This window comes from Cyclopterus lumpus, chromosome 1 (genome assembly GCF_009769545.1).
Source record: "Cyclopterus lumpus isolate fCycLum1 chromosome 1, fCycLum1.pri, whole genome shotgun sequence".
Classification (NCBI taxonomy): domain Eukaryota; kingdom Metazoa; phylum Chordata; class Actinopteri; order Perciformes; family Cyclopteridae; genus Cyclopterus; species Cyclopterus lumpus.
This window is the reverse complement of record NC_046966.1, coordinates 11821897-11848216: the sequence shown is the minus strand read 5'-3', so window position 1 is coordinate 11848216 and position 26320 is coordinate 11821897. Positions and strand designations below refer to the sequence as shown.

General features: G+C 41.2%; 2 protein-coding genes across 7 annotated transcripts; one reads left to right on the top strand and one right to left on the bottom strand.

Annotated features, from left to right (window-relative positions):
• Positions 1–20: 20 nt before the first annotated feature.
• gcdha (glutaryl-CoA dehydrogenase a) lies at positions 21–11433 on the bottom strand. 2 transcript variants are annotated; one of them, XM_034534099.1, is made up of 12 exons: positions 5640–6110; positions 4949–5058; positions 4730–4762; positions 4473–4613; positions 4063–4125; positions 3740–3910; positions 3514–3643; positions 1930–2146; positions 1728–1831; positions 1429–1554; positions 1184–1344; positions 21–822 (listed from the first exon to the last, which is right to left on the bottom strand). In XM_034534099.1, exons 2-12 carry the CDS (start codon positions 5049–5051, stop codon positions 749–751), a joined length of 1323 nt encoding a protein of 440 aa, XP_034389990.1. In that variant the 5' UTR covers positions 5052–5058; positions 5640–6110; the 3' UTR covers positions 21–748. The 2 variants fall into 2 exon arrangements, with proteins under 2 accessions (XP_034389990.1, XP_034389906.1); XM_034534015.1 differs by lacking the exon at positions 5640–6110 and adding an exon at positions 11283–11433 and having other exon boundaries at positions 22–822.
• On the top strand, positions 7372–26295 carry slc44a2 (solute carrier family 44 member 2). 5 transcript variants are annotated; one of them, XM_034533613.1, is made up of 23 exons: positions 7382–7546; positions 12865–12913; positions 16154–16227; positions 16623–16707; positions 16825–16909; positions 16990–17109; positions 17209–17269; positions 17410–17536; positions 18447–18530; positions 18838–18950; positions 19031–19162; positions 19256–19355; positions 20004–20096; positions 20446–20530; positions 20716–20978; positions 21096–21190; positions 21735–21838; positions 21919–21992; positions 22109–22179; positions 22288–22376; positions 22468–22552; positions 22775–23150; positions 23217–25368. In XM_034533613.1, exons 1-23 carry the CDS (start codon positions 7510–7512, stop codon positions 23278–23280), a joined length of 2466 nt encoding a protein of 821 aa, XP_034389504.1. In that variant the 5' UTR covers positions 7382–7509; the 3' UTR covers positions 23281–25368. The 5 variants fall into 5 exon arrangements, with proteins under 5 accessions (XP_034389591.1, XP_034389504.1, XP_034389339.1 ...); XM_034533700.1 differs by lacking the exons at positions 22775–23150; positions 23217–25368 and adding an exon at positions 25375–26295 and having other exon boundaries at positions 7372–7546; XM_034533448.1 differs by having other exon boundaries at positions 22775–25368.
• The last annotated feature ends 25 nt before the right edge of the window (positions 26296–26320 follow it).

Sequence of the window (26320 nt, the reverse complement as noted above, 5' to 3'; positions counted from 1 at the left end):
TGTTTGTATTGTTTTTGGACTAGTTCTGAATTAGTCAATGTGTTCTTTAGTTTATTGTGTTGAGTATTCAGAATAGTTTACTTTATCCAAATGCATGAGTGAATAAGATTACTCTTTTTGAGTTCCTCTTTCCCCAGACTGTGTCTTTGAGGACAGTAGTGCACTTCACAGCTCATGATTGCGGTCAAAGAATACAAAAAGTAAACCTAAAAAAACATGTTTTATATAATTACAATTTCAGTGTCTGTTGATACAATTAATAAAACTAAGGATAACAAAATTAACCTCATTATTCATCTCTCAGGTGTCAGCACAGATGACAAGGCTCTTTGGACCTACAGTAACTTACATAATATGATAATGTTAAATGACAGAACAGAAGATCATTTAATTCAAATTGGGCAAGTTTCTAATATGGCATCTTTATATACTGTATCTCAGCTACAGTCACTCATACTGTATATTTCCACAAATTCAAAGCCATTTATTTACATTTTATCCATTTATCACAAAATAAACTGACTTAAAATGCCACAACTTTTACATGCACCATGCATAGTCAGTGCCTGAAGTATATTTCAGACATCCCGACTGTACAAATGTCACCACAGTTGGACCCAATGCTTAGTTATGTTGACCTTACATGTTCACCAAAGATGACAAACGGAAGCAGGGATGTGTTTCTACACATATGAGCTTGCCAAATGAGAAACAGATAGCACAGCACTAATCAAGTCCAATTCAACCGTTACTTTTCAACAGTGAATGACTGCAGTCCGGTGATTGCTCTGCCCAGGATCAAGGCATGAATGTCATGAGTTCCTATAAACAACAATGAAAAAAAGATGAACAATAATTTGTTTGTCACAGTTCAGTTGTCAGTCAAAATCACAGTATTTTTGCATATAGGTTAATGTGGTATTTTACAAACCTTACAGTGATACATAAACATATATATATATATGTATTCTTTTTAACCATGTGCTTTGTATGAAGTTGATCAAAAGTGGACATTGAGTTCTGAAATTTGTCTCCCTTAATCAACCTGTAATAATATATGCACTGCTGGCCTCTAGTGGTAGATTTACATAATTTCTGTTTAAAATTTGAAATCATTTTCTCTACAATTATGCCATCCGATGGTAAAAATGAAAACTAGATGCACCCACTGGTGTGTGCCTACCCTCGTATGTGTTGACGGCCTCCAGGTTCATGACGTGCCGGATTATGTGGTACTCATCTGAGATGCCATTTCCTCCCAGCATGTCTCTGGCTTGTCTGGCAACATCCAAAGCTTTGCCACAGCTATTCCTCTTTAGCATGGAGATCATATCTGGTGCTGCTCTATTAGGATAAGAACAGACACATTTAAGAGGAATTGTTTTGAGTATTGGGACATACATTTACAGACAGACAGAGAAGACTCACTTCTTTTCATCAATAAGTCTTCCCAAGACCAGACATGACTGAAGCCCAAGGGTGATCTCTGTCAGCATGTCAGCCATTTTCTTCTGCATCAGCTGGTTCCTGGCCAGTGGCACCCCAAACTGGATTCTGATTAGAGGGAAGAAAGAAATGAAAACCAAATCCTTTCTTTAAAAAAAACTAAGGCTGGCATAACGTGGACTTATACAGTGTGGTTAACACTTATCTCCCTGGAGATTGATTGTTATGTCTGTAACCTTAACTTCAGAAAGCACACATACTGTAGACCGAACGTCATGTACCTGTCCAGAGTGTACTGCCGGGCAGCGTGGAAGCAGAATTCAGCAGCTCCCAGAGCTCCCCATGCAATGCCATACCGGGCGTTGTTCAAACAGCCAAAGGGACCCTAGTAGAAAAGGTCAACAACAAAAGAAATGTCAGATTTAGGTGAGGTCTATTATGTTTTGTTGGAGTTGAACTTGATCCAAGAGGACAGCAACGTACAGCTAGACCGGAGACGTTGGGCAGTAGGTTCTCCTGGGGAACTTCCACTTCATCCATCAGGATCATGCCAGTGGCGGACGCCCTCAGGGAAAACTTGCCCTCAATTTTGGGGGTGGCAAAACCCTTCATTCCACGCTCCAAGATGAAACCCCGCACTTTGCCATCTTCGCACTTGGCCCACACCACTGCAATGTCGGCCACGGGGGAATTTGTGATCCTAAAAGAGAAAGGAGAGTGAGGAACAAGAAAACATTAATTGCATGATGACCCATTGAAGTATTTCACTTCAAGAGCTTGCTGCTTGGTACAGACCAAACTATTTTTTAAAGCTTTGATTTAGAAGTGTTGACTGACCTAAAGTGCCATTCTATTGCTAAGCTACACTATGAGAGAGGAGCAGGCTTTTTCAACTTGTGTGATGAACCGCATCTGGTAAGATTTGTATACATGCTGGAAGCTCTGTACTAAAGATTATAGTCACATCATTCGGCTCCAAACACTAGACCTCCAAGTGTAAGACGCATTCATTTAAATCCCTCAGCAGTAGGCAGTAAACACAGTGTACATTTAAACTACCGTAAAGCCCAAAACTAAAAGGTGACACTGGGGCAGATTTTAAATATTCTGCTTTGCAGCAGTTCATTTGACATAATTAATTATTTTCATTCTATGAGTTTTGTAAAAGTTCAGAGAATCTCGAGCTGCATGGTGTCTGGAAGAAGAAGCTCCGAAGCCAGAGATATATAATAATCATTATTTAATCATAACAAACAAGAGTCATCTGTATACATACACACAGTCCCGGCCCGGACACGCTCACATGGCTTCGCTTCCACAGTCTCCTGACTTAGCCAGCAGGTTCTGTCTGGCGTAACCCCGTAAGAGACCAAATTCGCGTCTCACAATTAGTTTTATTCGCAGTCCATTCGCTGAGCTAAGCTCCCATTGGTTAGTGGAGGTATTCATGCAAATACCTTTCAGAGACACAGCATGCTACGCTGACCAGCGAATAAGACATGAGGTTCACACCTGAGGGTTAGTTCCATTGGCCACTTCAAAGAATGCCTCAAACCGATAAATTAGCGGGGTCAAAGCTCACACTTCCGGTCAAGGACAGGAAGTTCCCCTTCAGAATAAAACCTATTATCCTGCCTTCAGAATAAAAGCAACATCTCAGGTTTCAATCGACATCCCTTTTAACTAAACAATAAAACATCCATTCATTCTCATGCATCATACAATTAATCATTACATTTGTCATCAACAAACAGAATAATAAAACAGTGATCCTCCCTTATGCTTTATAATACATTCCTCAGAATATTCCTCAAATTAATGATCATAACTTTCTTTATGTATTAATTTAAAACATAACCTCTTATTTACATGTGCAAGTGTATATAAAATCCACTACAACTCAACAGTTTTCCTCAGTATATAGGCTCCTTTTACACCAATTAAACAAAACAAGCATATAATACCATCTAAAACACAAATCTTTGTCTAGCACTGGCGTCCGTATGTTTCTCCCATTCTGAGTTAAAAAGAGAAGACAATGGATGTTGTATATGTCTGTGGACCTACCAGGTCTTGGATCCACTGATGGAGAAGGTACCGCTGGATGGGTTGTATTTGGCCTTGGTCTCCATACTGCTGGGATCACTGCCGTGGTTGGGCTCTGTCAAGCCAAAGCAGCCCAGGATTTCTCCCCGAGCTGTGAGACAAATGACAACATGACGGAAAAATCTAAAGACCGTTCTTTGACATTTTCTACAATATCATGTACAAATGCAGAAAATGTCCCTCTCACCGAGCCGGGGCAGGTACTTGTCCTTCTGGGCCTCGGTGCCATAAGCATTGATAGGGTGCATGACCAGTGAAGACTGGACACTCATGACAGACCGATATCCGCTGTCCACTCTCTCAACCTCTCTGGCAATCAAGCCGTACGCCACATAACTAGTGCCTGCACAGCCGTACCCTGCAGGGTAAAATAAACGGTGTAAGTCATCCTTACCCCAACATTTAGAAAACACATGTAAGGGCACAATTGAGAACTACTGCAGAACAAAGTTAATCTTACTCAAATATTCTTTTGGACAATAATGATAAAGTAGTATTGTTTCGGTTTACCTTTAATAGTTGGGCCTAAGACACCCAATTCTCCCATCTCTGAGACAATCTCACGGTGGAAATCTGTGGCAGGGTGCATGTTAGGAAAATAGAAACAGACAATTAAATATTTATAAGAAAAAAAACATGTTTGGACACCGAAACTAGCCTAACAGCTGCAACTCGAGAAGTGAGTAAAAAAAAGTAAGTACATATTCTTTGAACTTGACATATGTTCATCCTATATGGGTATTTTCAAACAACATAAACATTCATAATGGGCCCGTTGGTGTTTCCTGCTGCACTGTTTGTTCATGCAGCAGCTCAGAGGAAGTACACTTGGACCAAAGCTGTTTCCTTGCAACAGAATGGCAATGAAACCTTCTATAGACATAATTCTCTGATAAGGGTTTCTGTGGATGTGTTCTTACGTTCATGTCTGTTGGCCATGAGGACGCGGGGCATGAGTTTTTCCTGACAGTAGTTGCGGAAGGAGTCCCGGATCATGATCTCCTCCTCTGTCAGTTGACCCTCCAGATTCAGGGCATCCCGCCAGTTGAACAGCACCTTGGCTGAGGGTCAAAGCACGGCCACAGACACATGCAGTGGTTATGTCACTGACATGTGACAGAAGAACGTGTGAAGGAATCTGAACAGACCAGGATCAACTTATTAAAAATTCACTTACGTGCCTTCGCAGGCTTTTTGATGTCTTTGACATCTAAAAAGGAAGAAAAATTTAGACAAATTGAAACAACTATCTCTTTTCATCTTCTTTAAGTTTCTTTTTCCCTTTTGCACGAAAGGGAAGTGTGTTTCCTTCATCAATGGTAATATTTCCCTAAAGACAGTACTTTACCATTTCTTTCTAATTATTCAAATGAATAAAGAAGACATTGAAAAGTACCTTTGATAGCCGTAGCAGCGGTGCCCTGGGCTCTGGATGCAGTGAAAGCAGCACATATTTGGCTGTTGTTGAGCAGACGGGTGACAGCACCTCTGAGAGCCATCTATTTACTGAATGAAGAGGAAAAGGAGATGAAAAAAATTATTTTTTTATTGTATTATTTAAGTCGGTATAGTGAAATGATTTGGCCACTACATCCAAAATAAATAAATCCAAAATAGCTATATGCCGTTATAAATATACCAGAATGAGCAAAATAAACAAAATAAGTAACAAATACAAGTTAGTAAACATCGTTAAAGTTAAAAGGTGAAGAAGTGAACAGTGCAAATGTAACAGTGTATTGGATGTTTACATTTATGTCCTTGGGTGAAGCACAGTCACGGTTAATATTACATTGTTATGCAACAAAATTGTAGGTTGAGTTGCCAAATCAGTGAAAATCAGGTAAGATTATCACATTATAATATACATTGTGCTACAATTTCCGTAATAGTTCTTTATATTTGGTTTAACACACTTTTAGCGTTTGAGCATCAATTATTATTATAATCACTCCATGCAGGACTTAAGTTAGTGGTTTGGTTATTGATTAGGCACCGGGTTATATTACTATTTAAAATGTTTGAACAAAATAGCATGAAGTCCCAAACTCCAAAACACTAAATCCTCAACCGCTCGTCTACGATACCTTTTCTTTTCCTTTATGCAATGATCTGAAGACTTGAAGCGCTGAGGCTGCAGAAAGTTACTTAACTAACGTGTCGCCTGTTGTGACGTCACAGGGATACGTAACGTGAAACATGAGAGCTCTCTCCCTCCATGACAGGTGGGGCAATACACACTGGAGGCAATAGTTGCGCAACGCATATGAAGTTGTGCAACCAACGCTGCTCGACAGTCTGTAGGAGTGGATGCTTGACTGTATCAAATTCACGCCGGAGTTTGTCTGAAGCTGCTTCCGGTGCGCGAACTGCTCGAGTGATTTAGTCTGTTTGTGAATGTATTTCCTCCTTCCACACTCAAAATGGCGCATATGGATTGCCGTGAGGTTTCGGGATGTGTGTCGGCCCACGCCCTCCCAGCTCATTGGCTGGTAAAATAAGGAGCCGGGTACTAAATGCGATGTATGTCACTTTGTAAGTGACACTGCTCCTGATAGGGGAGCCAGCTGACTATATCAATAATAATGATCATATAATGTGGGGGTAATGGGTGTTTACCGGTGGTGTGCTAATATTGTGAGAAACATGTAGGTACGGTTGGAAAGAAAGGGACAAACAATGAAAAGACAAATGCCCAATAAAAGCTACCTTAAACCAAATGTTTTGAAATTGTTTAGTATGACCATCAGCCTGCATTTTAATGAGAAAATGCATGCCTTTTCTCAATGTAGGCTAACTCGCTATTGTCAGTATTTTTCTCTGGATAAGTCAGTTATCTACATCGACTTTACAAAGAAACACGTTACCAGGAAGTTCGGTAACATGCACCCTATTTAAACGTGTGTTTGACTCACTTACTTTAGATGCCTAAAATGCTCTCACAATTTCCTGAAGAAACTTGATAACATTTCATACCTTTAAATTATTACTGGCACACCTGACACCTTTGAGGTGTGGCAGATCAGTCACTTGTCTGTCACAGTTCCCCATCCAGCCAGTAGTCATTTAAAAAACATGTGACAGCCTCTCCTAAATTAACCGTATACTTTAATTGATCTGCTAATAAATCCTATTAATCACTCTCATATATATACAATATTTTCCACTGAGTAGTGGCCACTGGGCTGCTCTGGTGGAAGGCCATCATATCAATAAGTAAATGTAACAATACAACATTATAAAATTACAATAAGCAAAATTCTGCTATTTAAAATGTTAATTGGTATACAGAAGTACAAGCAGCTTCATTTACTGAAAGTATAACATGATAAGTGTTGGTGATGTGGAATGTATTATTATACATGCATTTTAAGGTGTATTTTAATACTTAACATACTTCTGAGTAGAAATCTAAGTATGAAGTGGCATGAACATACTTAATAGACAAAAGGCTCTCAATTGTACTTAAATACAACAGTTGAGTCATGTCTTTCACTACTACGGTGCTCTTTAATTTATTGGGTTTACTTTCTCACACACAACCACATTAATAGGGTTAAAATAAGAATGAATAAATAACACTCTCTGATTTGGATTTAATCTTAATCATAGAAAGGAAATCTGTCATTTCAAACCTCTTTCTAAATGCATTAAGTGGATTGTAGAAACACATTAGTCTATCGATGCTCCCTGCACATTCCACTGAAGTAGCGGAAAGCCAAAGGGTTTTGTTCCGCCCAGACGCACTCTGATTGGCTGTCGCAGCTGTCACTCCCCCGGCCCTGCTCTCCGATTGGCTGCCTCTCCTCTCCGTGAGCCTGGAATGCGCCGTGCTTCAGTTCGGTTTGTGGTGGTCTCTCTCTGGAACTGTTATTGATGCTTTCCCCCTCGACATGTCCCCGGTAACTGTCCTGTCTAACGTCTGATCAGCAGCGAGGAGCCGAGCAGTGTGTGAGAATGGAGCTGGAGGAAAAAAAACCGGACCCCAAATACGGTAAGCACAAGTTTATATTGCAGTTTTCTTCTCGATCTGTGATTTCCACTTAACGAGCGAAGAAATGGAAACAATGACTGCGAGGGATGAATGGGTGTGGACCTCATGCAGATCTGGAGTCATCCTCCACAGTCGGGTTATTTTTCACACGAGTTCTCATCTTTCCTCCCAGAAAATTCGCATTTAACTATTCTTTAATGTTTTATTCGACAATACACACTGAATGAAAGCAAATGCTGCACACTGGGGGGTTGTATTTGGCTAGTTTGCCCTATTTTAACAGCCTGTGCTGCAAAGCTTCCAATGAAACTAAATTACACACTATTGATGGTATATGGCTGAATGTTACTGAAGAAAACGGGCTGATAAGGGAAAGTAGGTTACTATCCAGTCAAACAAGGCTTGTCTTCATGGGCTCTGATTAAATTAGCTTCATATTCTGGTTATTCCGTAGTGCAGGAACACACCCTCAAGTGGGCCAGGTTTACTCTGTTTTCTCCTGGGCTTAAACACATTTGCTGTTTTGTATATTGATATATGGCTATACTAATACTGTCACAAACTTGTGCACTTCTCATGTGTTAATTGCTTTTTTCCCTGTCTTTTTTTGCATGTACATATTATGGAAAATTCATCCTCAATAGCAGCCAAAGACATGACTCATTGCCGATTATGATGTGTGTCACACATGCATTTTCTCAACTTAGCAGCCCACAGCAGCCTGGCGCGATCTTCTTGTGTCTGGGCTGGGTTGTTGTTCATATGGACTGTTGAGTCATGAAGTTGTTGTAACCAGTGTTATTCTTGCTTTAATACACGTCAGTGTTGTTACATGAGAGGGTGGCCACAGCTCAAAAGCAAGCCGCAGCCTAGGAATTTAATTTGGAAGACAACACTAATGCTGTCTGATTGCTAAATTATTCCTTCTTTCACAATGTAAGATGCTCCCAACAGCCCGCACCCAAATGTTAAGTGCACATCCTCTCCAGTCAATCCATGGAGCTCCCATGTGGAGCACATCCTTTTTATCAAATCAACTCTTTTTCCTCAGCTCTCCTCCCCCATGAAGGCTGAAAGGTCAAAAACAACAGCCCCTTTTAAAGCGGAGATAAAGGTTTATACGACGCAAACACACAACACACATTCCAGCTGGCCGGTATTTCGAAACAGCAGTTTTTATTAGCACAGTTGGACCTGTGAGCAGTCCCTGGTTGCGTACAGTTGTGAATACATTTTCCCTCTGTCTAGGATGGTGTGCATGCAGGCAGGCTGCAGCCTGCAATGCCTACCGACTCAGCAGACAGTCATGAGGCTTCCAGTCAACATTAAGCTGGCAGACACTCAGATGCATTACAACACACACACAGCACTGCTAAATGTTTGACAATGATCGCTTCTTATTTGAACTGTTGGTTTGGGAAAATCAGACACACTGTTGCCGTTTGATCCAAGCAGCTTCTGTGAGGAGTAACGCGAGACAAGTATTTATCGCCACAAAAAGAGACTTTAATGTGTTTCCTCCTTGTAATAATGTGTAGGCCAAAGACCTCATTAGTAGTTGACAAAGGAGTTGTTTTGAAGCGGTAACAGCTGCTACATACAGAAGTAAAAGAGTAGTGAATACCTTAGTTTTTGTTCTATCTACAGGCTCGAACTAGAAAGAAAAGAAGTGTTGCACACCCTGCCCTCATAATAATATAATAAGGTGTGAGGGCCGCAACGTCATCACAATAAAGAGACCAATATGGAGCCAGAGTGTGCCACACCTTTTCTTCCTGTCACAGTGATCAGCACCTCATCACAACATCTTGGTGTGCATACCTTTTGAGGATTCTAACTAGAAAGATACAATTGTCAGGAATATGTACTCATAATGTCTCCTTGCATGTACAGTCGGCATGCATGCACACAACCGCCACAAACCCATTAAGGTAGCCCCTCTGGGCCCATTAGTGAATCACATCAGTCATGACATCACTTCCTTTAACACACACACACACACACACACACACACACACACACACACACACACACACACACACACACACACACACACACACACACACACACACAGACAAGCAGAGTCTGTACTGCACTTTTAGCATTCACATTTGTTCCATACCATTTAAAAAAAATATTTTCTGGTTTTACTAAAATTGGGATTGTTTACACCTTTAAAAAAAAAAAAAAAAAAAAGATCTGATACGGTTGGCATGCATCTACCTAGACTAAAACCAGTAAACCACAATCTCATTATTTGCCAATTACATACAAGACTATTTACGAGGCATTTGACATTTGTACAGGAATGCTTTTTCTGCACAATCAGAGATTGTTTTATGGCACAAAGCAGTCAAAGTGCCGCCTGCTTCTCCAGCTCTAATGGAGCCGTGTCTCTCACATTAGCAGATGGTCTATGAAAGAGAAAGTGATGGCAGAGAGCGCGGCCAAACCCTTTCAACTTCTTATATAAATACTATCCAAAGAAACTGCTTAGAATCCCTTTGCTATCCGTTATTTCATGCAACTCGTGTCGGTGTACATTTTAATTTGCCCATAATTATGTATGAAGATATCTCAATAAATTAAATCTAAAACTGAATTCAATTTGAAAACAAAAAATAGTCTCCTGTGCAGCCTTTTCTGCTTCAAAGGTAACTGTACAAGCAATAACATTGGCACTGTATGTAACAGGCAAGTGTGAGAGGCCAGTAGCTAGTATTGCATTTCATGCTGTCAGTCTGTCACATGGCAGCGGATGTGGGAAGACCGGACAATGTGCCACCGGAGAACACGTAGGACGTCCTTATCTCTGAAGTACCGTTCAGCCCACCAGCATGTGTCAGACATACACACACATGACATCATAACCAAATCATTGTCTTCACAATGAAAGGAACCATTTCAATAAAAAAAATTTAGTTTGCCTATTGTTCAGGAAGTTAGTGATGTAACATTTGAATATGAAAGAGGGAGGATGTGGTCGCAGTGTTGGAGAATACAGCTTAAAGTAGAAACAGGAAGTTGTGAAAACAGACACTGTTACTGCCTCTCTTGGGTGCTTAGGGTTACACAGGCTGTAACATAAATGTATAAGAGACAGCCTTAAGGGTTGAACAAAGGAGGCACACAATAAGTCAGGTGAAATATTTAAGCAGCGATAAGGAAGATTTATGACAGTTTATGGATTAACAAATGTAAAACGAAAGCAAAAGGGCATCAGGGTCTCTAAGGCCAACACAATAAACCAAAACCCCCATGCTAACTAGAACATCAAGTCACACTGGCCTACCGTAGCAAAAGGAAAAACAATACTGAGCTCCTTGTCTAGCCACAAAACAGGAGAAAACAGACACAACAAAAATGGCAGAGAACCCCTGCACAGCTTCCCACAAAATGACACAAATGGTAGCCTGCACTCAGGCACCATACCACAGCATGTCCGACTGTTCGCAGCTCAGAGGTGAAAAGAGAGAGAGCGAAGCACTGGATCTGGGAGTATATATATATATCCAGCCCACTGATTGAGTGATGTCTCTCAGGTGGTGGTGCACCAGACCTGAAACGGATCTTCTAGAAAGAGTAGAAGTCAGGGGGCGTAACACATATCATAAACAGTGAACACAGTTCATCACGTCGACTCAACAAATTGAGTTGAGGCCTACAATAACTGATATGATGCCGGAGTGAAATACTGTTTTGATTTCCAGATCACGTCCGTGATGTGTAAACATACCTCGACTCTTGTCAGTTTTGGGTCTCAGGCACTTTAAGTCTTTGTTGCTTCTGCTGCTCCTCTCTCTAATTCCCCCGACGAGCCACGAGAGGGACCACAGAGAGATCGAGGGAATAGGAGGTGGAGACAGAGGCAGAGCTTTGAATACACTGAAAGAAGCAAGTGAACAGTTAGAGTTTGGAGGACAACGATCTCATACAGGAAAGAGACGGAAAGAAGCAACTGCCTACACAGAAATCTATAAAACCGTCCATGACAGACACTGAGACAGCAATAACGACAGGATGACAACATCCGATCGACAAGGTACTGTAACAGTCTGCCCCGGTCATATTTATGATGAACTGAAGGTTCATTTGATTGTCTTATTGATGTTACTCAAGCTTGTCAGACAGACTGCTGCTGCTTTGACGAATGTGCTCTAATCTGCTTAAAGTCACATATTACCTAAAATACACCGCAATGCCGTTGTGGTTGTACCAGTTGCGTCCCTGCGTGGGCAGAGTGTGTGTGTGTGTGTGTGTGTGTGTCCACGAGATTGTTGACAGAATACGTTGCAGAGCTGATTTCCTGTGTAAAATGTGTTTCAAGGCTAAACACACAATGTAAGGAGGAGCTCACTGTGGGCACAGTGGGCTTGGTGGATGCTTCTTCTCTGCGGTCTGAGTTGTTTCCATGGCGGCTGGTGATGTCGGGAGCTCACCGTCGCCGGGGAGCCATTTTGTGTGTTGCTAAGCACGGCAGTCGGGCAGAAGAATCCTTTTGTTCTGGAGAATGAACGTCTGTGTCTATACGTAGACATTACATATTGTCCCGATGTGGCTTCCGATACATTGAGCCCTGAATCCCATCCTCCCTCTGGAACTCTCCTCAGACAGCACTTCAACTCATCTATTTAAATCTGCTTTTAAACTGTGATGCAGTTAACTATGTTGTTATTTTGTTTCTCACTATTGTCATCTCTCTTGTTTATATTTTTGTTGCTTCTATTGTTTGCCTTGGCTACCTTGTAAAGTGCTATACAAATAAAATGTATTATTATCGTAGATACTTATAGGGAGTTTTGATCATTCAAAATATAGTGTCAATTATTGGACACAATGCTGTTTGTTAAAGTGTGTAAATTGTGACACTTAGCCATGTGCTGACACCGATTTATAGCTCAACTTAGAAACTATCAAACGTACACATATGGCCGTAGCAACCATGACAATAATTGCAAAAGCTATTGAAGAATGGGCTTTTTTGCATTTTACATTAGTTTCTAGCTCATAGAGAGAGTAAACTGCATGGCCAAGGGACAGCAGAGAACATTGACAACTAGGGCGAGACAATTATTCAATATATTATTATTATTATTCAGTGAAATTGTATCATGATGCTTTAATTGTGCAGCTTTATCATTTTACAAAAGTCAGTTCTCCAAATTAGTGATTTCAAGCAAATGTTAATTAGAAACGCGTTTCTCCAATTAATTAATTAAAATGTTACGATATTGGAGAGACGCTCATAAATGTTCCTCATTCTTCAAATTAAATTTACAGTCTGAGACATTAACAAGCTCGTTGTCTTTTTCTAACAGGGGATTCCAGGAAATTTGACCCAAACTTCAAAGGGCCGCTTCACAACAGGTGAGACGTCTGTTTCAATCACTGGTCATCACTATTATATTACATTTTCTTTCTGCAGAAGAAGACACATCCTCTCCTCTCCTCTCCGTTTCCGGTTGTGTGTGAGTGTGTGAGTGTGGCGCGGGGTTTGAGTGGTTTTCACTGCTTTGGGGTTCTTGTCTGTTCTTCTGGCTACACACATGATCCGGTAAGTTACAAAGCAGGTATAAGTGGTTTATTGGGCGTGGTTTGGGACGATGGCGTCCTCTGAGACGCCACACCCGTCCCTCCGGCAGGGAGTCCGGATAGTTCCACCTGATAGCAGTGTATCGGTAGAGGAGGTGCAGCTGGCAGCAGGTAGGACATAACAACCTTTCCTTTGCCTCGAGGATGACTAAAGCTGTGGCTGTGTTCATGACGAGCGAGGCTTGTGTCCAGAAAGTGGTGTGTTCATCAGGGACAGCTATGTGCAGGTCTCCCCGCTCTCAGGGGATGCATTAAAGGCACTGATCTGTATTCCTTAGAGGAAATAAACTCGTTTTTGGATGTAACTTTCAAGAAATCTGTCAAAGGGGGTGAATACTTCAGAGACATTGAGAAGTTCATACGATCTGTTGGGGTGGTGCAGAGAGAGGTGGGGTTTGAGCTTTTAGATGAACGAAAGTGCTAACGTCTAAAGAAACGAAAAGGAAAGGGAAAAGAAGGGTTAAAAAACACTAAGTAAACCGTTTATGATCATGTGACACACAGGATATTAATGTATCTGCTTATTTGTCTTTGTCTTGTCTCCTTTGTCTTTAAACAACAATGGTGGAAGGGATAGGCATAAAAGGGCATTAATAATGGAGGTTGTAAATCAAAAAAGGTTGGACATCCTCTTTTTGCAAGAAACTCACACCATCAGATGAAGTAGACTGGGGTTTATGGTGGGAGGGCTCCTGCACCCTGAGCCACGGCACCAATCTTAGTGCCGGGGTAGCCGTGCTGTTTAGAACAGCAGCTAATGCAACAGTTCTGTCTGTACTGAGGTGGTGAAGTGTTGTTTGCTGATGGTGAGGGCAGAGATAGAGGGCTCGGTCTACTGCTTTGTCACCATTTATGCACCAAATCAGGGGCCAGAAAGAGCCTGCTTATTCACTATGCTGCAGAGCGAGCTGCAGCGCTGCCAACAGGAGCAACTGATCATCGGAGGGGATGTCAATTGCACTCTAGACTTCACCATAGACAGGAATAATGAGGAACCACACCCACAGTCAGCTCAGAGTCCCCACCACGTCACCACACAACTAGATCTGTTAGATACATGGAGAGTAAAACACCCACAAAACCGGAAGTAGACTTGGGTTAGGGTCAGCAACGACAGGATAAGTGCAGCCAGGCTGGACAGAATTTACATCTCTCACAGTCTCAGTTCAAGGATAAAAAATAGCACTATCAGTCCAGTTGGGTTCACTGATCACCACCTTGTTTAGTCTTGATAATCTCACCAGGTGAAAGGGTTAACACCAACTGGTATTTTAATAATAAACTTCTGCAGGACAGCACTTTTGTCAGAGCTTTAGGGTTCTTTGGCAGCAGTGGAGAACTGAAAAAGTTTGTTTCAGTTCTCTGAAACTGTGGTGGGAGGTCGGAAAAGCTGTGTGTTCTGTCAGCAGTACACTTTAAAAGCTTCCGCTAAAATTAAGTCTGCTGTCAAGGACCTTGAAGCCAACATAAAGAGTGTTGAGGAAGGCTTCCAGAGAGACCTGGATCCCAGTATGGGCCAACTGCTGAAGGAGAGGAGGTTGGAGTTAAGCTCCTTCCTGCAAGAGAGGGTGAAGGGAGCTCTGGTCAGGTCTCGCTTTCTCCAGCTGAAGGACATGGATGCCCCAAGCTCGTTTTTTCAACCTGGAGAGATCGGCAGGCAGAGGAAGTGGATAACCTGTCTGAAGCTCCCAGGAGGCAGAATAACCACCAATTTGGCTCCTCTTAAGAACAGGAGACCAGTGGCCCTGCTTTGCACAGACTACAAGGTGCTTTCCAGAGCCTTCTCAAACAGACTAAGAGACTACCTGGAAGTAATTGTAAATAGTGACCAAACGTACTGTATTCCGGATAGAACAGTTATGGACAATATCTCATTTGTGATGTGCTTGATGTATGTAAATTCCACAATGTAAATGTTGGTATTCTCTCACTGGATCAAGAGAAGGCTTTCGACTTATCTGTTTTCCGTGCTTTTGGGCTTGGTGAGGGTTTATCTCAGGGCAGCTTTTGAGCCTCTCTTGTGCAGGCTGAGAAGTCGGCTCGGTGGCCTGTCACTGCCTGGGTCCTCCAGTCTTTATCGTCCCCACGCTGTGTCTGCGTATGCTGATGATGTAAACATCTTCATCAGGGACCAGGGAGATGTTCTTTGTCTGAGGGATACTTTGTCTCTTTATGAGAAGGCTTCATCTGCACGGGTGAACTGGGAAAAATCTGATGCCTTGTTGGTGTGTGGTTGGTGTGGAGACCGCAGATGGTGCCTGCAGGGCTTCATTTGGTGAAAGAGGAATTAAAGGTGTTTGGTGTGTTTTTAGGCCGAAAGGCAGCTGGAGGTGCTTGTTCAAGCTGCCCATTGAGAAGCGGACAGCAGACCTCCAGTGGAGGGTAGTGCACGGGGCTATAGCCATGAACAGATACGGGCACACTTGGATCCACACATTGGGGAGGAGTGTTATTTCTGCTGTCAGGCGAAGACCCTGGAACACTTGTTTGTTCAGTGTCCTCGACTCTCAGCCCTCTTTGAGATGCTTTTGGGGTCTTAGAGAGGACTTTTATTTAATTTTATTTATTTTTGGGCCAAAATATTGCATACAAAGAAGGCTGTACACACACTGGTGAACTTTTTGTCTGGTTCTGCAAAGTTGGCCATCTGGCTGACACAGAAGATTCGGGCGAGGGAAGCCGGTAGTGAGGATCCGGTGAAGGTTCTGAAGGGACTGTTGAAAGCCCGACTCAGGGTGGAACACGCCTATTACCAGACTGTGGACAATATACAGGCTTTCAGGGACAGATGGACTACTCTGAGCATGTTATGCTCAGTGGGTGCTAGTGGAGAGCTGCTGGTACATTTTTGAACATTGTGATTGTTTATTCACTTGTTCTTTGGCTATTTTTATTTGTTTCTCTGACTATTATTTATTTGTTTTTCAAATGATGCTTTAGAGTGTTTTTCTGTTTTGATTGCAATAGTGAAATAAAGGACTTTAAAACCCAAAACCTCTCCTCTCCTCTCCACAGGGGCTGCACAGATATCCTGTGCTGTATTCTCTTCATCTTGGCCTTGTTGGGGTACTTTGCTGTTGGCATCATCGGTAAGATTGATCCTACATTACTATAACATGTACTGTTTCACACTTGTAAATTACTTTGTTTAAGACATAGATATAAAACATGTCACACAACTCTCCTCAACAAGCACATATTTAAGAGGTATTGTGTTTTCTGTCTGCTTTTCCAGAATGCAACCTTTCTCCATGTCTTTAGGGAGTGGAGTTTTATTTAAATGTCATGAGCAAAAACATAATTCATACATCTGAATTGCAAATGTGCCCAAAAACCTTTTTAATTAATTTGATTTAATATAATTTGGAAGATCTGAGTATACGCAAGAGCAGTATGCGCAACCTTTCCACTTTTAATATTCATTATTATCATTTGATCTAATGTCCGCTTTTGTTGTACATTTTTGTAATGTTTCTGCGTGCAGCCTGGTCTCAGGGTGACCCCAGGAAAGTGATCTATCCCACGGACAGCAGGGGGCAGTTCTGCGGACAAGCTGGAACTCCTCTGGAGTGAGTCACCAGACAATATGCTGTTTACAATGCCACTGTATTACTGTAATCTGATACACTCGTTAATTTGTGATTCATACCAAATAATAGTTTGGTTTTACTGTTCTCATGCAACAGGAAGAAGCCTCTTCTGTTCTACTTCAACATCCTGAAATGTGCCAGCCCTCTAGTGCTGCTGGAGTTGCAGTGTCCCACCACACAGGTCAGAAACGATATCTACTTATAATTTATGTTCATTGCCACATTTCTGTGTTATGATTGTATGTTGTTATTTGTTTCCAGTTATGTGTGGAAAGCTGTCCTGACAGGCATCTGACGTTGGTGAAAGCCAAGTTAGGCAGCAAGGAAGACCGTGAATACTTTCAACAATACTGTAAGGATGGAGTTGACTTTGCCAAACTGGTAAGGATTGACATATTTTTATTATTCACATTTTATACATGCTTAAACTGTATAACAAACCAAAAACTAGTATATTGAAGGGATTTTCACCTGCTTCAGAGTCCTCCTGAGATCCTGAAGGAGGGCTTGTGTCCTGCCATGCTGATGCCCAGTAAAGCCTGTAAGTCAGAAGCTTGCTCTTCCCCTCCTAAACATACTTCACTCTTGCCCACTGTATCTGCTGTAAGAAATAGAACAATATTATATATATATATATATATATATATATATATAAAAACAGATAATCTCCTCCCTCCACAGTCACGCAGCGCTGCCTTCCTGCCCTGGGAACGATGAAAGGTGGGGTGGTGGTGGTGGGCAACGAGACCACTTTCGATGCGGGACAGGGCTACAATATCAATGCCACAGACGTGTTGGAGGCATCCAAGTGAGTCCTTTTCACTGTATGGCAACCTACATTTACACAGAGAATATGTTTATCCTATAAAAACAAGAATGGGAAGAAATCACCTTAAACAACTACATCCATTAAATAATCTAAACAAATATGAATCTATACATATTTGTTTAGATGATCTTTTAAATTAAGATACTCCTTACTTTGAAGACCAAGAGAAAATGCTGTTACATGGTTAAGTGAACCAGTTCAGTTATGAGTTCTCAACACATGTTCCCATGCAATATCAGCTGACAGCTAGCATTTCACATTACTACTTAAAGCTCCTGATGCTCTTATTTACTCTGTACGCTCATGTGTGTTACATTGTACGCCTGCTTTGGTTCTGCTCCATTTGTATGCTCCCTGGAGGGTCTTTATGGCAGTGTTTTCTATCCGCATTATTCTCACTGGGCTCGGTTGCAATGCTCCTTGGATGTTATTTATCAAGATGATGAGTATTACAAGTTGTTATGTTGTATTTATACTTCTGATAGCAGCAGAGTCAAATTATTAATTCAATTGTCACCTTAATTTGCAATGTAACATGACAAGCCTGATGAATAAATAACCTAAGAGCAACATTATTTATGTGTGTCACTTGAGAATGAATTACATTCTGAAGTTACAACTGTATGTAACATTTATTATTTAAGGCTATGATGCCCCGAAACTGAAAAACTTAGTAAAAGGTTAAACAAATATTTTTGCTCTTTTACAAACTGTTTGGAAGTAATTATTTAACAACAGTATTATTTATTCATTCATGTGTGCTGTAATAGGCTTGTTTCTTTTTATTTGTTTACCTTTTACTCACTGTATTCTGGTCTATAATTGGCAGATGTCTGCAATGTTAATTTTGGGCGATGGTTGTTGTTTTAATTCATTTCCATTTTTACAGGAAATCAAATGTGGTTATTGAAGCTCGCCAAGTGGCTATGAGAATCTTTGAGGACTACACTCACTCCTGGCATTGGATTTTACTGTAAGTGTGTCCACTTTGTAGTTGTAACAATAACAGAACATCAGGAGTTTGTTAATGATATGAGAAAAATATATATATTATATTATATATTATACATATTTTTCCTTGTTTACGCATTAACAGTTTTTTTATAGCCACTAAACAGATTCAGTCAGCTATCGAAACACCCACAATTATCATGGCTCTTAAAGTTTTTACTTCGGAGTGTTCAAGACTGAAGTTTATTGATCAGTTTTAAACCAGACAAAAGAAACTCTGATGTTGCCTCTCAATATGGTACTAAGTTTGATGTGTGCGCCTCCCCCAGTGGTGTGGTGATCGCCATGGTCGTGAGCTTGATCTTCATCGTCCTGCTGCGATACTTGGCTGGCATCATGGTCTGGGTCATGATCGTTTTGGTCATCTTAGTCCTCGGATATGGTAAATCCTAATCTTTTTGAGATTATCCCCTTTTATTAAAATTAAAAATTTAAAGTATTTTAAATATTCTTTTCTATTAGGGATCTTCCACTGTTACATGGAGTTTGCGAGTCTGAAGGGAGAGCCGGGCTCTGACGTGACCATCCGAGACCTGGGGCTGCAGACGGACTTCTCTGTCTACCTGCAGATCAGACAGACCTGGCTGGCCTTCAGTATGCACATGTTCCGTCTTTAATACAATGAATATGAAGTGTTTATGAATCCTGCTCTAATGATAACGATCTAATGCCTTCACTGTTCTGCAGTGATTATCCTGGCTATTGTGGAGGTCGTCATCATCCTCCTGCTCATCTTCCTCAGGAAGAAAATCATGATTGCCATCGCCCTGATCAAAGAGGCCAGCAGGTCAGTCTGAGCTGGTCGCGTCCGGCTTTGTGCAGCGTCTTTTCATTCTGCTTTCTCAGAGAGGTTAGCATGACCAGAGCTGCTTGTATGTTTTAAAGCTGCACTATCAATATCAATATTTCTATAATGACAATCACTCTTAGAAATAAAGGTATATATGAGAGGTTCTACAGACAAGCTGTAAATGGTGTAATAGTTCCAAACAGAACCCTCTCTGGAGAATCTATCCAGAACTGTCCACCTTCTAAGGGTGCTATCAAGAACCCACACAGGGGGATCGACCAAGAACCCTTTTGTATTGAAAGGGTTTCATCGAGAACCCCAAAAGGCCAGGTCTGATCTTTTTGGAGGGTGTTGGTTGGATTGTGGGCGTTTCCTTTTGACACACTTGTGCTTTCAACAGTCCTTGAAGTCTTTCTTCCACAACGAGTTCTGGGGATGACGATGATGTTTTTAATGGAGCCATTAGTATAATTTGTAAGGGTCCGCTCTTAATGACGAGAATTTTCTCCCAACTCTTCAGCTCCCTTCAGCACATTTAACTTCTTCTTCCAGTGTTCACTGTTACCATCATGGTTCAAAACCCTCACAACTTTATTTGTTCAAACAGCATTCCGATTGTTGCTTTCTTTTCTCATCTTGTTTCAGAGCTATTGGTTATGTGATGTCATCCCTGTTTTACCCACTGCTGACCTTTGCCCTCCTGGCCGTGGTGATAGCTTACTGGGCCATCACTGCTGTGTATCCTTCCGAAAAGATGGACAAAACATGAATGTGTCACAATCTTTCTCACTTTTTTTTCTCTGCACAGTATCGTTATTCCATTTTTAGATTTATATTTCCTATATTTTGCATTTTTTTAGAAAGAAAGAAGAAATATTTCATAAAATTACTTTATTAATACCAAAGCATTACAAAAAGGAGAGGAAAAAAGATGATAAACTCTTCGCTGCTATTTACTTTGAGACCTGTTATTTCTACTTTATTACCTTTTTGAGACATGTTTCCATAAATAGATAGATGCAGATGTCTCTTGATTGTGAACTTTTCGGAGACAACCTCCCTAAACCTCCTTGACCGCTGTGACCAGCTTCTTGTCCACCTCTAACGAGCAGGTGTACAAAGTGTTTAACAACTCTGACTGCGAGTACTCAAGAGAAACCTGCGACCCCAAGGTACGTTTTATAAGCCACTGCCACATGAAATGAACTAACTGTGTGTGAGGTTTAGCCATAATGCCAAACAAATATTGCTTATATTTTACCCCTTTTTAAGGAAGAAACATCACACATTTGTATCATAGTTTACTATATGAAGAATCCCCAGTAATCCTGTGGTCTCCCTCTCTCTCTTTCTCCAGACATTCAACACGTCCAACATTTCAGCTCAGTGTCCTGATGCAGAGTGCCTGTTTGCCTTCTATGGTGGGGAGACCCTCTACCACAAATACCTCATCCTGTTCCAGTTCTACAACGTCTTTCTCTTCTTCTGGTGCGCCAACTTTGTGACGGCCCTGGGCCAGGTCACCCTGTCGGGGGCCTTCGCCTCGTATTACTGGGCCTTCAAGAAGCCTGATGATATTCCCGCCTACCCCATCTTCTCCTCACTGGGTCGAGCCCTCCGGTTAGAGGCTGCATTACTATTGTTGTATTTGTGTGTGCAATCTGTCCACTTGCGTGTATTTGTGACCTGCTGTTTCTTTATGCTCACGGTTGGCTTCTGTTCCTTCCTCGTGTCCAGATACCACACAGGGTCCCTGGCCTTTGGCTCTCTCATCCTGTCCATGGTCCAGGTCATCAGGGTCATTCTGGAGTACTTGGATCACAAGTTGAAAGGTCAGAAGATTTCATTTCTGCTGAACAAGACAAATTACTAAATCACTTGACTGTCTATTGTCATCATTATCATATATTTATCAGCGACTGTGTTAAAGGACTGTTCACCCCGTATTCAAAGCATTACCTTTAATACTATTTATCAATCAGATTTCTTTCATTTGAGTTGTTGTAGGAGAGATTGGTTGTAGAGATTCTGCCCTCTCTCCAATATACTGGGACCATATGGTCTCTGCTTTTGGTGCTCAAGCACCAAACATATGTTGGAAGAATATCTCTCTCGGTTTCATGTAGGAATATTGTTTGAAAGAAAAACAATCTCTGCCACCAAAACAATCTAGATTTATAATTATCTCTCCAGGTAATAGGAAAATCAGTATTTTTAATTTTTGGGGTGAACTATCCCTTTAATATGCATTTAGGATATTGTTGTTAAACGTGTGAGTCTTAAAACCTGATTTTGGTTAGATGCATGTGTAATGCCAAATGTCATAATATCATCCAATTCTGCAATCATGAATGACTTCGTGCTCTCATCCTTCAGACGCTCAGAACAAGTGTGCTAAGTTCCTGCTAAGCTGCATGAAGTGCTGCTTCTGGTGTCTGGAGAAATGCATCAAGTTTCTGAACAGGAACGCCTACATCATGGTGAGTCCTTGTCACAGGATACAGCTGCGTGAGAGATGTCAGGTTTGGTCACGTTTTAAAGTGTTGTGTTTTTCCTCCAGATTGCCATCTATGGAAAAAGTTTCTGTCCCTCCGCTCGAGATGCCTTTTTCCTTCTGATGAGGAACATTGTCAGGTGGGCTTTCATGACATTATTATCCACAATTTTATTTATATAAGCATTAGGCTCAACATTTAATAATTGTTTAATGTGATACTCTCATATTCTCTGCTGTGCCCATTTCAACACAGGGTGGCCGTTTTAGATAAAGTGACTGACTTCCTGCTGTTTCTTGGGAAGCTCCTCATTGTTGGAATCGTTGGTAGGGGAGCTTTTATTTTTAGACCAAAGATGTCTGTTTTTGTTCTCTCTCTCTCGAACCGTATGGATTAAGTTGAAATCTACTAACACACATTTTTGTTCTGTATAGGCATCTTCTCCTTCTTCTTCTTCTCTGGAAGAATCAGAACGATGGAGGAGGCTGCTCCATCTTTGAACTACTACTGGGTGCCAATACTGGTGAGAGGCAGTAATATTTATCCTTTTAGCTCGCCTTTGGGCTTTGTTGCCATACCAGAGTACTTCATGTATGTCATTTTTTTCCATCCAGACTTTGGTAGTGGCATCCTACCTCATCGCCCATGGCTTCTTCAGCGTGTACGCCATGTGTGTGGACACACTGTTCCTCTGCTTCTGTGAGTAACTTTGCATTCAGCCAGATCTCCTCTTGTCTTCCTGCTTTCAAGCACTTATACTTCAAGCTGAAATGCTGGTGTCGTCTTACTGCCATGCTTCTGACTTCTCTTCTCTTTTTCTTATTTTCACACATTCACTTTATTTTTCCGTTTCAATTTTCCCCTAATTTTTCCATTAACCCAATCCCAAACACAAAATACGCGTCCCCACACACACAAAAGGTGAGGACTTGGAGCGAAATGACGGCTCATCCGAGAGGCCTTACTTCATGTCCCCCGAGCTGCACGAGATCCTCTCTAAAACCAAGAAGCTGGAGGAAGACCACGATGGTGTCGAGCAAGGGGATTCTGCGAAGCAAGCGGACGAGGTAAAGCTGGAGGAGGAGACCCCTCTTCAGCAGCAACAAGATGGAGGGATCCAACTGAAACAGCAGACAGTGCTCAAGCAGGAGAACGAGGAAGAGCAGCCTCTGCAGGCCAAGACGGCTGCTGAAGAGCCGAAAGAGGAGAAAAAAGAAGAAAAAATAATCAGTCAGGATGAGGAGGCTGAGCAGAAAGAAGAAGCTGAGGTTAAAGAAGAAGCGGAAAAGCAGGAGTTTAAACGGGAGGAAAAGAACGAAGAGGCGTTGCCTGCTGCTGCGGAGGCGGAGAAAGAAGAAACTGGTGAAAAGAAAGAGGAAAAAGAGGAATCTTTGGAAGAAAATCCTCCCACAGCATCACAAGAGTAGAAGTTAACAGCAATGCAAGGGCGAGAAATGAGGCTTGGTAAACCTCACAAGAAGGAAAGAACAGTATCGACGACTTTGTGGTCTGGGCCTACAACAAGCTAAAAATATCAGATGGCCCTGCTGTGTAAGAGGTGCCCCGTCCAGCTGGAGAGGGTTGTGGTCCATGTGTGAAGGTCAAAGCAGGTCAAAAGCCCAGTGCATCTCTGTAGCTTAAAAAAAAGCTCTCTTGTGTTGGTTTTAGAACAGTGTTGGTTTTTATATTGTGAAGATCTGTAGAACATTGTGAGTGCTGAACCTGTGCCTGATTACTGTCACTAATATGTGTTGTCTTAATCCTGTTGGAGAATGCACTACGGAACCACTAAGTACCGTGTTTACAGTCAAAACTCACACTTCTCAATCAATGGTGAATCTCTTTTCACTGTTTACAATAATACCAGCTGACGCCAAAATGTTACACATATTTGATATACCGTATGAATATTGGATTTTTTTTTTCCTATGGAACTTGCATAATATATACAGCATTGTATTGTCTGTTATGTATTTGTTTGGCTTCAGTCTTGTAGAGATCCAAGATGGGATCCTATGTATTGTATTGCCACCTACTTGCCTTGGTATTTCGGACTGGCGTAAGTGCTGCGATTGTGTCGCCATGACGCAACCATCGTGACCTCTCTGCGGACCCCCCCTCTCCCCTCCCCGTCCCAGTTGTTGACTGATCCCACCTGCCTTGCTGTGCCCCTATCCTCTCTCTGTCTCTCTCTGTCTAAGTGCTGCATGGTTTTGACATGGCCTTCTGAATGCTCTCAACTAACATCTTAATTCTCTGGATGCTTTTGTACCGTTTTTTCTTGTGCGTCACCTTGTGAAAGATGTAAGTTGATTTCCTCAATGAATATACTGATGACATTCCATATTTATTGGATGTAAATCTTTATTAAAGGTGATTGTATTTAATCATAGTAGTGCTGGTATGGCTAAACATGTGAGTTTGAAGGTGTTTCGACGTATGGAAGCAGGTGAGTTTTCATGTCCAACAAAATGAGCCAGGACTTTGATGTCTTAAAGGAAGCACTGCAACCATTTGTACGTGTTAAAAGTCACTTGACGTGGAGAACAAATCTGCCTGTAAAATAAGTTGCACTGTATCTTTATTTGTCTTTAGCTTTTGAAGGAGGTTTTCTTAAATGTGTGGACAGGAAAGGAATTTCTACCTCAGGTACAATGATTTAGAACATATTTGTATACCTTTTTTAAAGGTAATATCCAGAATATAACATCATATTAATATAGACTACAGAGACGAGACAAAAAAGAAAAAACTGAATAAAGTCAGGGAGAAAACTAATTTCTTTGTCACAAATATATGCATTTCCCTCTTTTATTATTCATGTTATCATCTCCTGACCACTCAGATTAGTCTTGGGACCCGATCCCCAGGTTGGCATAAACTGAATTAGAGCATTCTTTTAGTTTTTTTAGTGAAAGAGCAACTTAGCACCACCTACCAGAACTCCACTGTTTGGAGCGGTTACAGAGCAATGGAGCACAGTGCTGACCATACACAAGGACACTTTCAACCAAAGCGGGCAGCAAAACACTGCTTTATGAACTAATGTTAAAGAAATATTTCACCCCAACATTCAAAAAAAAGATTTATATAAATTACCCCATTTTACCTTGAATTTTGAAGAAAACTCTTTTTCTCACTGCAAACTTGTTTTGCTGTTGTTAAAGGTGGCCCCCATTTACTTAAATTCATCAAGACTCCTCTCTGTTTCTTTTTATTCTTCTTTCACCGTTGAGGTATATATGTGAGAATTAACAAATTCACAGGATGAGTAATTGTTATACAAATGGTCATTTTGGAGGTGAAGTATTCCTTTAAGTAACTCTTTAACTGTCTCTTGCAGGTGTCCTTAAGTTATTGAAGTGCAATATTAAATTGTTGGGGTACTCCTTTAATTCTTCAGCTGGAAGGCAAAACAAGTTATAGATAGACAATGCATTAATACAAGAACAGTTAAATTACTCTTTATTGTGATCATGCTGTTGGGAAAATGTCCTCAACTGCTTCTGTCCATGTCACAGTGGAGGATCTGGAGCGCAACGATGGATCAGCTGAGAGGCCGTATTTCATGTCGCAGAACCTGCTCAGCCTCCTAAAGAAGTCCAATGAAGAAGCCAAAACTGTGGATTAAGAGTGTGTGTATGTGTGTATGTGTGTGTGTGTGTGTGTGTGTGTGTGTGTGTGTGTGTGTGTGTGTGTGTGTGTGTGTGTGTGCGTGCTTGTGTGTGTGTGTGTGTGTGTGTGTGTGTGTAAGAGGATATCAGAACATGAAAAGGAATTACAGTGCCATTTCCTGTGTTTGTACAACAGTATGTGTGTGTCTTACTGTCAAATGAGATTAATTGTGTTGTCTGTACGATATTGATCCTTTAGTATTTTGTCACAGAGCCCATTGCTTCCTGTACTTGCCCAACAAGTATTCTTTTTTATCTGAAGAAATATGGGAGCTTGATTTACAGATGATAATTGTAGTTAATTTAAGCAACAGCTTGCCTTAAAACTAGTGTTTTCTTTGTACATTTCTTTTGTCACATTCTGTCATGCAGTTTACATGGAAGCTTTGAAGAGTCGATTCTCTTTCAAAGTGATTTCAAGTTTATGGTTGAAGCCTGTTAATACATGACTAAAGCTGTGCTTTATCAGTTTAACTAAGCATATTGCACTGTTGGAAATGTGCTCACAAAACCAAAGTTGCTAAACTGCACGCAATTAAAAGCTATGTATAAACTCAAAGCCGTATAAGATTACAAATGACCCAAGTGATTGAACTTGGTCTGGCAGCAGTCTTCATTTTTTAAGAACTTTTTTTCCATTTCATATTTTGTTCTTACTCAGAATATAAAACATATCCATGATCAATGTGCAGATGTTAAAGTTGTATGGAGGTTTACATGACCGTTTCAATTAGTTGTAAACTAATAAAAGTGTGTGTTGTACCTGGATTATTGTATTTTGACAAATAACAGT

Coding starts and splice junctions, on each gene's coding strand:
- gcdha (XM_034534015.1), bottom strand. CDS start 5,051: ATGGCTCTCAGAGGTGCTGTCACCCGTCTGCTCAACAACAGCCAAATA. Junction 4,614..4,729: donor CAAAAAGCCTGCGAAGGCAC/GTAAGTGAATTT, acceptor TTTGACCCTCAG/CCAAGGTGCTGTTCAACTGG. Junction 1,555..1,727: donor CGGCAGTACACTCTGGACAG/GTACATGACGTT, acceptor CCCTCTAATCAG/AATCCAGTTTGGGGTGCCAC.
- slc44a2 (XM_034533448.1), top strand. CDS start 7,510: ATGGAGCTGGAGGAAAAAAAACCGGACCCCAAATACG. Junction 17,110..17,208: donor GAGTTGACTTTGCCAAACTG/GTAAGGATTGAC, acceptor CACCTGCTTCAG/AGTCCTCCTGAGATCCTGAA. Junction 18,531..18,837: donor TCCTGGCATTGGATTTTACT/GTAAGTGTGTCC, acceptor CGCCTCCCCCAG/TGGTGTGGTGATCGCCATGG.